Here is a 13,694-nt window from a genome sequence, read left to right on the forward strand (position 1 = left end):
GCCAGACATCGCATGGACAATGAGAGATACGATTCTTATTGGTCCAAAACATTGCCAGTTATTTTCAACATCTGCGACGATGAAGTGTATACGACGCTCAGTTTTGCCTTTGTCAGTGTTTTGATTTATGATTTTGTGCATTACGCGATTATAACGAAAAGAGGTCGTTGTATTTTAAAAACAAAACCGCTGAAGCTACTTGTTTTTATCGCCTTTTTTATTGGCTACGTATGTATTTTGTTGTTTCTAAGGCTCAGGCGCGCGAACTCACGCGTGGGCGTTGGGAGAGTTCCACTTTACATACAAAGTCTCATGCAGTCTTGGCATTGACCACCAGGTGCTGCTCCGTTTCAGCAAAACAAACCCCAAATGATCTATCCATGTTTTATTTGTACGCTAAAAAACAAACATCAAGGCAATAGCCATGTGCATCCGGCAGTGTGTAATAGGTTCCGTCAATAGATGGGCAATAGCTTTAAAATCATTATTCTTTCTCTAAAAAACAGTGTATTCTTTACAGTTAATTATGTGACTGTTACCTAAACAGGCACCTAACAGACAGGTCATAGGCTACTTAATATCACAATTGCAATTTGTCAGATATAGCGATTTTATACCGTGTAAAATTTTCCTTGTCAGCCCACAGAGATGTAAAGAGAAAAAAACGTATAAATGTTGGCAGTATCTCGGTGGGAGGGATTCTGCAGTAGGGATCCTAGGTGGCGTGCAGAGCTCAGGGGCTAAACTTTCCGAGAGCGCATAAGTAAACGGGAGCGCATCTCAGACACCTGATGAGCATCTTCCAACATCTTTAAACGAGGGGCCGAAACTTCACAAGAGATTACTGTCTTTTTATTTTGCTGAAGAATTATAAAATCCCTCCTACAACGACAGGGAATATCACCAGTCTTACTATTACTGGGCTTTCAGAGATGATATTGTCTTTTCGACACAGGTGTTTGCTTTTGCTGTGTTTGACAGCTATCCAGAGTGGCCATGCTGCCGTTCAGGTAAGAGCAGTTCAGTTTGTCTAACAGCTACTTAGGCTGCTTTGTCCAAGAAGATCTGCCTGGACAAACTGGCTCGGTGAAGTGTGCTACTATGATATCTCAAAATCTGACGTTTGGAAATCGTCACATATTTCAAGGAAAGTAATTCATTTATTCCAATGATCCATAAAAACTCACCCAAACAAATAACAAGGTTTTTCTGTTTCACCACTTTATCCAGTTTCCATCTATTGTGATTGGGTGTTCTATTTCATTTGAAGTTTTATGGCCACAGTCTCGAATTTCCACTGCAGAAATTGCTTAATACTTTTTGCACCCCCCACCCCCGTAAAAAAAAATCATATTAGCATATGGATATGAGTCCTCTCATGTCTTGTCAGCCGGTGGCATTTCCCCCTTGCCTGGGGGGAAGTATACTCTCTAACTACTGCTCAGGTCCAAACTAAGTGCACATTGAATTTAAATGTACCGAGCCTTGTTATTGTACAAAGCCCCCCAAATGCCAGTGCAGGAATTTAAGGTATGCTGCACAGAGAAATTGTTCCTATGAGCATGTGATTAATAAACCCGCCTGAAAGGATTAGAGGCACTTTTCCCTGAGGAACTTTGTAATGGCTTGACAAGCCTTCTCCCTCAAGTAACTGCTAGTGGCACCCATGCTATTCTGAGTCTGCCCATTCAGGATTATATGAAGGGCATGTCTTTCTACCCGCCATACAAAATATGCAGAGTGCATTTTGGACTTAGGTCCCCCGAACATCTGCCAGACAGCTTTTGTCCAGCTGTGTCTGCCACTGGAGTTGTGGTAAAGGGTTAGAAAGAGAAGAAGAGACAATGTAGGCCCAGGGTATCTCACATGTGAGTGCAGTGAGGTCCAATGGAAAATAATAGAAAACAAGTAAAAGAAACCATGGTGAGTTACTGTATCATGCAAGTGTAGTAAAAACATCTCACTAATATGTCTTGTCGGTGTTGATGTATTCTAATATCAGTAAAAACTTTTTGTAACCCTAACAACCATGCGCCCACCAATAAGGTGCATTTAGTTTCAGTTACATCATGCTCCACAGCTGCACATTAATGTTTATCCACCGGTCACGTTTTATGACTTAAATTGAGCTTAGCCTTATTCTGGTGCTCGTTTTCTGGTTGGAAAGTCATTTCAAGTTGAAATGTTTTGCCAGGATTATTTTATAACTCTATTCACCCACTATTCTGCTCATATTGCTCACGCTTTATTCACAGACGTGCATGGATAAGCACCAGGTGGTTGGGGTGCTTCGTCAAATGGAGAAGTTTCTGAAAGGCCAGGAGATCCGGTTTACGGAGGGCCTCAGGATCATGAAGTCAAAGCTGGCAACACTTCAGAACTCTGTCTCCAAGCTACCTCAAGCAGACCAGTCAGCTGGTAAATAGTAAACAGATAACAAAACCAACATTAAAACCACCATGGTTACCACATCAGTCATCATAGTCATCATTATCGTCATCTTTTTAGGCCTTTTTCATAGCAGAGATTTTTGTTTGCTTGTTGTAACTAGGAAAAGCACACGTGTTACTCATACCATTAACAATGGCTCTGCTCTATTCAAGTGTCCCAGTAAGTCTTGGTGGTGTGACAGTGAGCCAGTATGCATAATACAAGAACCATGAAAAAGCCACGAAGAAGCCATATGGCGTTCATCCATCATTCATTTTATTATTTATATTTCTGCTTTTCCCACAACAAAATGTTGTAAAGAAGGTCTTTTGTCCTTTTATCATCTTCATCAGCTGTTTCATATCTATAGTAGCTAATAATCATTAAATTAAACCTTTTGTTGTGTCAAAATGGAGTTATCCACCAATGTTTATATTTATAATTTATTATGAGAAATCAATTAAATGGTATCAATTTATAGATACAGAAGACATAGCTTAAATGTCATGCACACAGACAGGTGTTTTCACGTATTCTCACTGATTAGACTAGACTGACTAGACATCCTGTATGTATAAATTTTAGAACCCAAACACTGAAGTGATTACTTTCTGTTGCTTCAGCCATTTTACAGTAATGATGATGACGTTTGGCAAGATATTTAATTGCTCAGGTAAATACATATGTCCTGTTTTTATTTCTAGAAACTGCTGTTTGTTTTCACAGAAGAATCAATCAAAAATATACATGGTTGGCAGTAAAGTCATTTACTCTGTGATGCTTTGGATCAATTTAGACATATATTTTCACAGAAAAAGATGACCAAATAAGTCATTTAATTCGCAAACCATGCTGTGTAAATTTACACGCACATGCGCAATTTAAGTAAGGTTTTGTTCAGTAATTGTTGAATGATAATTCAGTTAGAAACAACAGAAGATTCCAAAATAGGTGCATGCATTTTGAAGTTCATCTTTGAGCATTTTTTTCCTCAACCAGTGACAATAGAGAGCCAGATATGGCTTCTTCAATTATGGGATTATATGTTCACCCAGCAGTGCGAGGCCATCTCAGTTACAAAGCTGGGTACTCAACAGGGGAAGTGGATTCATGGAAATGTGTTGTTTGGCAGCACGTACTGAGGCAAATTTATTAGTGATGGACCAATGCAGTCCAGAACTCTGTGGAGAGTACTTGGCAAGACAGGAAGAGGCTGATACTCTACATTTACAGCAATAAAGGCTCAACAAAGTGAGAAGACAAAAGTGATATTACAAAACCACCTACTTTACATACTCAGGATGAAAACTAAAAAAATAAAAAATAAAAACCAAAGCCATCTATGATTTAGATATGGTTATAATAAATTATTTATTATTAGTGAAACAACATAGGTTATATTGTGCCAATATTGTCCAAATAATGTTGTACAATTCAATTCCAGGCCCAGGGTATTCTCAGCATTCTACCATTACCATTCAACCATCTTCCTTTAGTATTGACATGAAGCTCAAACTTAATTATAGTCTTTCATCGTACTACATACCTGAGTTAAACATGGTGAAGGTCTGACCATACAAAACTGACTTATCATACAGCATCTAAAGTGTGCAGATAGTTGTCTTTCCTTGAGGTCAAAAGAATATAAAACATTTTCTGACAGTCGTCCTAAGCACACAATTCAAAGTCCAAAATCCATTCATAATCTTATGTAATGTAATTATGTTATATATTATGAAACCATTAAACTTTCCAGAACATGTAACACAGCATAACATTTGGTTGCTAGAGAAGTTCTGACGCATAAAAAATGGCTGGTCCTGTGCTGGCTGACTGTAAATGAGGCATTTGAACCCTTCTTTCCCATGAAAGTTCTGCACTGCCCCATGACACGTGTATATCCCCAGGCAGAGAATGCCAGAGGATGTCGGGAGGCTTACTCCACATGTGACCAGCCTTCCTCTCATGCTCTCTTTCTCTCTCCCACAGCTCCCACCACCTGCCCTTCTCTGGAAGCCCCTGCTCATGGAACCAAGTTTGGCTCAAAGTACTTTGTTGGACATGAGGTTCACTTCACTTGTTTTCAGGGCTACCATCTTGTCGGTTCTGCCACTCGTGTCTGCCAGGACAACAGTACCTGGACTGGCATCAGTGCCATTTGTAAAGGTGAGCCTCATTGGGAGTTTGTTGAGCAAGATACAGCCATTCCAGGCCTTTGACCATGTGTGAGACCAATGTTACATATGATTTGGGAAAGCAGCCTCACTACAGCTACAGTATTTTTTTCAACACACTATTACAAGCTTATCACCACTATGACTTTCTCCACATTCAAACAGGCATCCACTGCCATCTATGTATGACTTGGTGGAATGTTTTTGGGCCCGGACTGCTTTGTCTGTGTATTATTCAGCAAAAAGCTTGACACCCTGGCTCAGCAGAGTCTGAATGCCATACTGAAAGAGACAGCAGCCCTCAAGGACAAACTGGGCTCCTCACACACACACACACACACAGATAACAGGCAAAGAAAAGAGTCATTCTTTAGAGTGGCTGGAGCTCCTCAGTATACTGAATGAAACCCTCGTTAAAGTGGCATTAAATGTCTCTGAACACAGAAAAACACCTGTACTGCATTCCAGTGTGGGGTGCCAGGTTTCTGCTCCTGATGAACAGCAGTGGTTGGGCTACTGTAGGACCCCCGCTCATGTTTCCCTGGTTCTTTGACAGTGGTCCCACTGGACAGGGTTAGGTCCAGACATTATACCCACACCATGGTCTGATAGCACAGAAGTATGCTAAGCATGCTATTGATAGCCCCTTCAGCCTGCACTGGTGGCTCTCCCCCAGAAATTCCAAGTGGTACACTCAGTTGAACATGTGCATACGTTTATTGACATTCATGGTTAAAACAACATGAGAGAGCTTGACTCTGCACAGTATTATACTTGTTCATGTTTTTCAGGCCAGTGTAAGAGGTCTAAATTTAGTCATGCTTTAAAGGCAGTATTGAGTGTGAAAACTTTCAAGTTAAGAAGAGTTTAAAAATATCTAGCAGAGTGAAGTGGGCCTTTTCATGTTATGGCTCTGTAGTGGCCCCTGAGGAGGACGAATAAACATTAAAGGGATTGGTTGTCATCCAGTCTACTGTGGCCTCAGCGCTGGAGCTCAAAGAGCAGAGGCTGCTTCATGATTTGAGCATCCGTGCAACCCTCAGAGCTGACTGCAGTAACAAAGACCATCAGAAGCAATGTACTATTTGTACACTTGTGTCCTAACTTTGACAGAGATAATACATTTTAGAGCTGATCAGCAATCAGTGTCCTCCACCTTTAGTTGTTCTCTACAGTTTGCAGTTTGTAGTGTTTCTTTAGACTTTAATAATCTCCAATAAATTTCATCAAGATAACTGCTACTTCTCCACAAATAGAAGAAATTAAAGGGCATCGCTTAACAGCTGACTTAACATACCCATAATGACAGTACCAGTTTCTCATTCCTAAGTATCAGATATCAAACTGGGTGGACACTTATTGCTGCTCTATGGATGGATGGTAAACAGGCATACAGAGGCATACCTTTTTTCATACTCTTTCAAAAGTGTTTCAAACAGGACCAGTCTTACCATTGCTTCCCCTTATGCTGGTTCATGAATAGGGCTGCAGATGATTTCGTCCACCCACAGACCAGATCTTTAGTGTTTTTGAGTCGGTGTTGAATTGTTCTTGTTGTGTCTGATTCTAAACCTTGCATCAAACATCTAGTTTAGATATACTTCATAGAGCCACATATAGACAAGAACCATTAACCTGCGGCAAAGATTATATAAGGAATTTTGAAAGCATCAAAACTGACAATAGGTTTATTTTTCATCTCAGAAATATGTAACTCAGAGGAGTGTGGTTGTGACTGGGCAAAATTACAGTTCTCTCTTTAATCTGTATGCATGGGTATGATGAACAAGTGGGAACATGGGGTTCAGACTGAAAATTACTGGAAGCTGCTAAAAACGTTGCAAGCCATTCCACAAGTTTGATCATTCAGTTCTACACCCACAGATATAAGTGAGTGTGCCAGTAATCCCTGTCAAAATGGAGGTACCTGTGTGGAAGGCGTTAACCAGTACAAATGCACTTGCCCCCAGAACTGGAGTGGCTCTCACTGCCAGCACCAAACCCAGACAGGTCAGTAACCACAAGATTCACCTCTGACACTCAACTGCGTTCTGTTTTTATTTGTGTGCCTGAGATCTACTATTGTGCGTGCTTACTATGTTCAGCATACATAGGTCTCTAACTTTTTGGATTTGCTCCCCTGATGTAGCACCACCTGAATGGAGTGTTATGAATGATCCAGCATTCAGCCGGAGACCTCGCTGTGCCCAAGTGAACCATGCCCAACACTGTAGCTGTGACGCAGGCTTTCACATGAGTGGCACCTCTGACAACAGTATTTGTCAGGGTGAGATGTAATTCTGATTTGATTTCATTGAACCATATGGGAAAATTCTCATCTTGCTGCTCCTCCTCACAGAGAAGCAAGGTTAGCTGCTCAACAACATCTCAGCAGGGCAAAAGGGAGATGTTATAGGGGCTTATAAGGGCTCAACAGATCCCTAGTTGCCTGAATCTTTTACTCCTTTACTGATTAATGTGGCAACAAATGAGAGTAATCTGTGGAGCCAGTCTGCGACAAACAAAATAATCCTATCGAGAGATTACAAGCGGATTAGAATCCATTTAGGTCATGGTTCAGTTGCTTTTAAGATATAGTTGGTTGAGTAACATTTCGAAATAGGAGTTTTCATGCAGTTGCTCCCAATGTGCTAATGTTCAGATGATAAAGTGCAAAACTAAGGGACTGAAAAACTGACAACAACCTGAGAGATAGAAACAGAATACCTTTATTACTCGAGCGTGTTGCAAAATGAACAAGAGTGTGTATGAGGTATATTATTACTTATATTTCAAACATGTCCTCACATAATATACCTCACATATGCTGGTCATGTGATGTATGTTCAAGGCAGACATGTACGTGCGTGTCTTTTTGTGTTTCTTGACAGATGTAAATGAGTGTGAAGTCTATCGGCTGGACCAAGGAGGGAAGCTGTGCGTCCATGAGTGTGTGAATGTGCCAGGCTCGTACCATTGCTCTTGCCCCAGCGGCTACAAGTTGCTCCCAGATAGGCGGAGCTGTGAGGGTGAGTGACAACAGAGAGCAGAGGACAAAGGCTCATTCACAGGGCCCTGGCTGCAGATCTGGCTGGGTATGTGGCTCCAGAGGGGTATACCTGTGATGCAAAAATAAACAAGGAAACTATGACATCCAAGTATCCATGGATCAGACTCCTGTGGCAGATTTGTTGAAATTGTATGTTGTGTGTGTGGCAACCTGCAACTTTTATCTTTTTTCTTTTTATCTTTTATCTCTTATCTATGCCTGCTTGGCTGCTCAGTGCCAGAATGGTTAGGGCAAATAACACACCTACACACCTTATAAGAAATACAGATTTGTCAGTTTGACTCCTTACTGTTCGGCAGTGTAACATGGAGCAGTTCATAGGCAGTCTACTAGTTCATCAATGACTATAAAACTCTTCCACCGTTTTGGATTTTTTTTCATAAACACATTTTTTTGCTTCCTTTGGCACATATTTAGTTCACTAAGTTTGATACATGTATATTTAGATGACCCTGAACAAAATCCATTCGTTAGGACTAATGATCGTTTTAAAAAAAACAAACAAACAAACAAAAATAAACAAGACTTTGAAAACATCACCATGGACTGCGGGAACTTGTGATGGACAATTTTAACTATTCCTTCACATTTTACAGACTGAACATATAAACTAGTAATGAAAGTAGACGTATGGCGTAACAAAACAAAGTCATCTGCATACAGTAGATATACCCCCCCCCCCCGTGCCCTCTGTCAGTTGCACACAGTCTCCATAGGGATGTCCCCAGTCTGGGTCTGTAATTAGGCCCTCTGTGGTTGGCTGGCCTGGCTGCTCCCCCTCTTCAGCAGCTGGCACTTGTGGCAAAGCCCAAGCTTGACCGAATGCAACATCCTGGAAACTCTCTGCTCTGTCCACTTCCTGGGTGCTGGATTTTCAATGTTAAAGACTTCAAATTACTATTCATAGGAGCTTATTATTCAGTCACATCACACACAATTATTTTTTCTTCAGAATGCTTTTTATTAGATGACTGATTTCAATCGATGTAAAGTTTCCTGTTGAAGCTTCTTTGAAGCTTTTTTCTACCTATTAAATATTAACAATTTTTACGCTAGAAGTGAAAAACTTTGACCGCTCTTTAGACCATTCGCTTTGTGTTCCAAAGCCTTTTGGATTTGGTTGATCTGTGTGATATTAAAACAACAAAGCATTTCTTCTTTCAGTCTTTTCAGGCAACTCAATTCAACTTTTGACTGTATCAAAGTTAACTTTTAGCATTTCTAGCAATGTGTTTCAACTCTTGCCTCTTTATGTAATGGTTTTAAATTTCCGCATCATTGTTTATCAACAATGCAGTGCAAGGCGTTTTAGCTCTAAGATTTTTAATGCAATTCATTTCACATTTCTGCATTTCCACTGATTCTTTGAAATTTACTGTAGCACTCAGTTTTCACTCTGAATGTCTTAGTTCCTGCAGATGTGTCTGTAAGCCCATTTTCATTTGCACCCCTAAAGTGATGATGCTTGCCAGTGGAATGAATGATCTCAACCTCTCGCAGCAGAAGGGATCTTTAGGACATGAGGCGTTTGTGGGAGACTAAACTGAAAAACCAAATAAACAATCAGAGCACAGCACCCCCTGCTCAGACTGCAGTAACCAGGAAGCAGAGAGTCAGTCTGGCAAGGCTTTCTTCCCGCTCTTCATTCTTACATACCTCCGCTGTTTTGTCTTCCAGATGTGGACGAGTGTTTAAGCCAGCAGCACAACTGTAGCCACGGGACAACTTGTATCAACACAGGCGGAGGCTTTCAGTGTGTCAACCCAGAGTGCCCCCGTTCTCATGGCCACATCAGCTACGTCAAGACATCCCCCTTGTAAGTGGATACACCCTGACGTGGCTCATCTTTGTTGTTTGCTTTGTTGGTAACAAACAAAATAAACCAGGATCACTGCATTTCAGCAGGAAATTGTGATCAACTTTAACATTTTGGAAGTGCAATGGCAAGAAAACATAAATTAAAATGATGATTGCTAATGACTACTAAACTTCAAGAGAAATTCAGGTTTCATAAAACTTTGGACTTGTTTTGGTGGTTTTGACTAACAGTGCTAGTGGTGGAAAAAAACTCACCATGGTAATCTGGCAATACACCAATATCACTAACAAGCAGGTTTACCAGACTTCGAAAGCTGCAGATGAAACTGTTATCAACGAGAGATTATTCCAAACATTTTTTAGTGGACTTACTTTAAGTTTTACCTTTATATACTTTTATATACTCCTTGTAAATGTTTAAAACCTGTCTGATTGTCTGACTGGTCTGGATTCTGTTTCACCTTAGACTTTGTTGTAGTGATGCCCCCATGTGCCCAGATCTCACTATAATCGGTACAATAATATCATAACCAATAGAAGTGATGACAGTAAAAATAAGCGTTGGGCTTTAAAGTGTATCACAGTGAAGCAAATCATTCCTGCATGATCATCAGAACTTTTATAGATTACATTTTTTTCTTTAAACCCATGTAGAACATCTGTGTCCTGGCCAACATTTTGATTTCCATCTCTGTATGCATCAGCAAGCAGCTTTAGTATATTCTTTTGCTATTAATATTTTAGGGAATTTCATTGGGACAAATGTCATGTTTGTGAAAAATCAAGTAAGATGAAAAAAAGTTCACATCTTACTGTGATCCAAGACCTCATATGTACTGTGTGTATGTGTGTCACTTCTCTCTGTCACGGGGATACACATGTGCCACTTTAACACCCTTAATATTTGCTGCATTTCTGTCCTGCAGTCAGTGCGAGAGAAACCCCTGCCCCATGGACAGCCGGTCCTGCCACCTGGCCCCTAAGACCGTGTCCTTCCACTACCTGTCTCTGCCCTCCAACCCTCAGACTCCTGCCACTCTCTTCCGCATGGCAACCGCCTCCGCCCCAGGGCGCACCGGGCCAGACAGCCTGCGCTTTGGCATAGTGGGTGGAAACTCCCAAGGCATCTTTGTCATGCAGCGCTCAGACAGACAGACTGGTGAACTGATACTGGTCCAGTCGCTGCGTGGGCCGCAGGAGATCAGCGTCGATGTGGACATGTCCGAGTACAGCGACCGCACCTTTCAGGCCAAGCACGTGGCCAGGGTCCACATTCTGGTTTCACCTTATAACTTCTGAGCTTGCAAAGGATGAAGGCTAGAGGCAAAGCTGAAGAGGAACAACAAAGAGTGTGTAATGGCGCACTGAGTTTGCTGATAGTGTATCTTCAACCCTTATCAGAAATGCATTTGTCTTAGTAATTGAGGCCAGCATTTGTTCAGTGACCAAATTACCAAAACAGAGCGACAAGCCAATATTTAACATTTATATTAAAAATAACAGTATAGGCCTATGGCAAAACACATCATAGATCTCATACTGACACTTCAACAATGTCAATATGAGCTTTGATGATGTTTGACTGAGTGTGTTTGAATGCATGAAAATTTGCTAAACAAAAGCATAATGAGTGGCTTGAGAATGGATGGAATGGATTCTTGCTATTGTTACATTGCTGTCGCTTTGTGTTTGTATTACTAGGTTCGACATAGATCATGTATGTGTAGCTCAGGGTCAGGCCCCGGGGCTGATGCACTGCCCTTGCTTTATTGATGATGAGTCCTTAGAAGACATTAGTGCTCCTGTGGCTCTAATTTATTGGAAGTATTGTTGCTGTTTTTTACATTGTAACATATCGTATGCCACGTTTATCTTCCATCATATACTGTATATTTGTTTTTTGTACTAGCTTGCCTTGTTTAAGGCTCCATTCATTATACTAAGGGAGTTTTTTTAAACAGTAGATGCAGTGCTGTACTGTACTGTGGGCATATTTTCTCTATTACTCATATTCTGTATGTTACCCAGAAATAGTCTCAATATATCCAACAGCAAAAATGATTTGACCAGCTTGCCAATGCACTACACAATTTATCTGGAATTTTAATTGCTACGTAGCATAACTGAAATAAAGTCAGTCCAACATTTCAGCATTTGTCAGAACTACCTCGCTTGATGCTGAACAGTGTGCTATTAAATGTCCTTGTGGCAGCGCTTGTTTTCATTCTACATCCACTATGAGTGAATTTTCATAAGCAAAATTCAAACCAACGCATAGCTGATAAATTAATTCTGGATGGCCTCGAAAAGTTATCTGACTGAATGGACGAAAAGTTAGAAAGAAAGAATGTGTTTTGTAATATAGCCCCTGGGGCGGCGCTTCACAGACAATGCAAGTCAAAGCATTTCCCACATGTCTCAGAAACAAGAGGACTTTCAAAGTGTTTCTGTTTTACTTTAATCCAAGAAACAGCAACTGTCACATTTAAAAAAAAAAAACATTTCTCAGTGTGTCTATTTGTTAGAGAAAAAGAGACTAATGCCCACCACATGTGTTCTCTTAACTCCCTTCATGTCTCCATCCAGGGGTTTACATTGCAATAAAAGGGCCAAAATGAGCTGCATACTTCCCAGAGGAGTGGATGGTGAGAATCAAAACACATGTCCTGATGGCACACACCTCTCTGAAAATGACAACATACCTTAATGGCATACGTAATTTCCCTCTCTAACCAATCCAGGAGCACTCACATTGCAGCCTTTGGTCCAGTTTGAGGTTCACATTTCATCCATTCTGAGGGGGAAGGATACCGCCAGAAACAATTGGCTGAGCTACATAGCACAAGCCATTAGCTGCAGAGTAATAATAACAATATGCAATATGGGTATTGAGGCAAAGCCAACACAGAGTGTGGTTTGAACTCCTTTACTGTCAGAGTCACTCCTTTAATGTTAGTGCACCATCCACAGGGGTGGTAAGGACAAACACAGCAGATTTGGCAAAGCTTTTTAGTGTGTTTTTGAAACTTTAAGTAAAACTGTCTTGGATGTTGCTGAGGAAATATCTGCCACTTGTGTTCCTCTTTACCAATTCAAGTTCACTATGCCTTGTTAATTATCAGGGCTGCTGCTGCTGCAAGTGAGGAAGGCTCAGAAATCATGACATAATGCATACTAAAAATGAACAGTGGTTACATATAAGGCATCAGTAACACTGACTAGAGAACACCAAACACAATGTTATGAGTGTTTACTAATCTGGTATGTAACTGCAGAACTGTAGTGTGTATTGGTCATTTTGTCCACCTGTTGTACTTGGATTATAAAGCTCCTGGTCACATGCTACCTCTAAAAAGCACACACCTTCATCATCATAAATTCTTGAAATTCCAGCACATACAGTATCCTTCTAAAACATCTATTAACTTTGCTCTTTCTAGCACAGAAACATAATTCATTTTGAAGTGAAACAGCAGAAACACTAAATATCTGTGGATCTCCATCAAGACAGAGAAGAGGCGCGAGTATTGATGGTGGATAAGTGCAGCATGAAAGGTACTGCGAAGGAATTTTGCTCTACTTTTTTTATTATCCAGGAGGAGGGCGGAGAGATCGCCTAGGGATCATCTTTCATTGTGGGATAAATGTTCCAGAAATATTTGTGAGTATAGGAAAGCAGACTGAAGGTCCCTTTGCTTTTGGAGGTGGCCTATAATCCACCATTACAGACCATACGACATAACAACACATTTGTGTTTGATACAAACATCAAACTGTTTGATGTCGTCCTTTTATCAGCTCAGAACATATTCATGATGGCTAGGCAAGAAAACAGCCATAACAAAATAATAAATTCAGGCTGTTCAGATGTAAAACTGAAATCATGATGGATGGAGATTAAGCTTTAAGTTAATATTTGGTCTATTAAACCCAAATATTGTAACCAAGGCATCAGTACATCAAGTCCGGCTTTTTTTAATGAAACGTAAAAACTATGTTAAACTCATGTGTTGCAGGCCCTACACCTAGCATAAAAGTGTAACTTTAATTTCTTAAATTAACCAGTCCATCTCTATAAAACAACTGGTTGTGGATTTGATGTTGTTTCAACCCTCTTAGTCACAAGCCTATTAAAGGATAATGGCTCAAGAGAAAACTCTGGGCTTCATTCAAGTTTGCCCTTCAGTATTTCAATCAGTTTC

At 40.5% G+C, this 13,694-nt stretch overlaps 1 protein-coding gene across 2 annotated transcripts; it reads left to right on the top strand.

The window, feature by feature from the left end:
- Window positions 1-56: 56 nt before the first annotated feature.
- On the top strand, window positions 57-11,721 carry LOC124066010 (fibulin-7). Of its 2 annotated transcripts, XM_046402047.1 has the most exons (9): window positions 57-337; window positions 956-1,010; window positions 2,256-2,418; window positions 4,420-4,596; window positions 6,489-6,614; window positions 6,754-6,891; window positions 7,496-7,633; window positions 9,352-9,490; window positions 10,419-11,721. In XM_046402047.1, exons 1-9 carry the CDS (start codon window positions 231-233, stop codon window positions 10,789-10,791), a joined length of 1,416 nt encoding a protein of 471 aa, XP_046258003.1. In that variant the 5' UTR covers window positions 57-230; the 3' UTR covers window positions 10,792-11,721. The 2 variants fall into 2 exon arrangements, with proteins under 2 accessions (XP_046258003.1, XP_046258004.1); XM_046402048.1 differs by lacking the exons at window positions 57-337; window positions 956-1,010 and adding an exon at window positions 1,374-1,923 and having other exon boundaries at window positions 10,419-11,719.
- Window positions 11,722-13,694: the final 1,973 nt, after the last annotated feature.

Source organism: Scatophagus argus, chromosome 10 (assembly GCF_020382885.2).
Source record: "Scatophagus argus isolate fScaArg1 chromosome 10, fScaArg1.pri, whole genome shotgun sequence".
Classification (NCBI taxonomy): domain Eukaryota; kingdom Metazoa; phylum Chordata; class Actinopteri; family Scatophagidae; genus Scatophagus; species Scatophagus argus.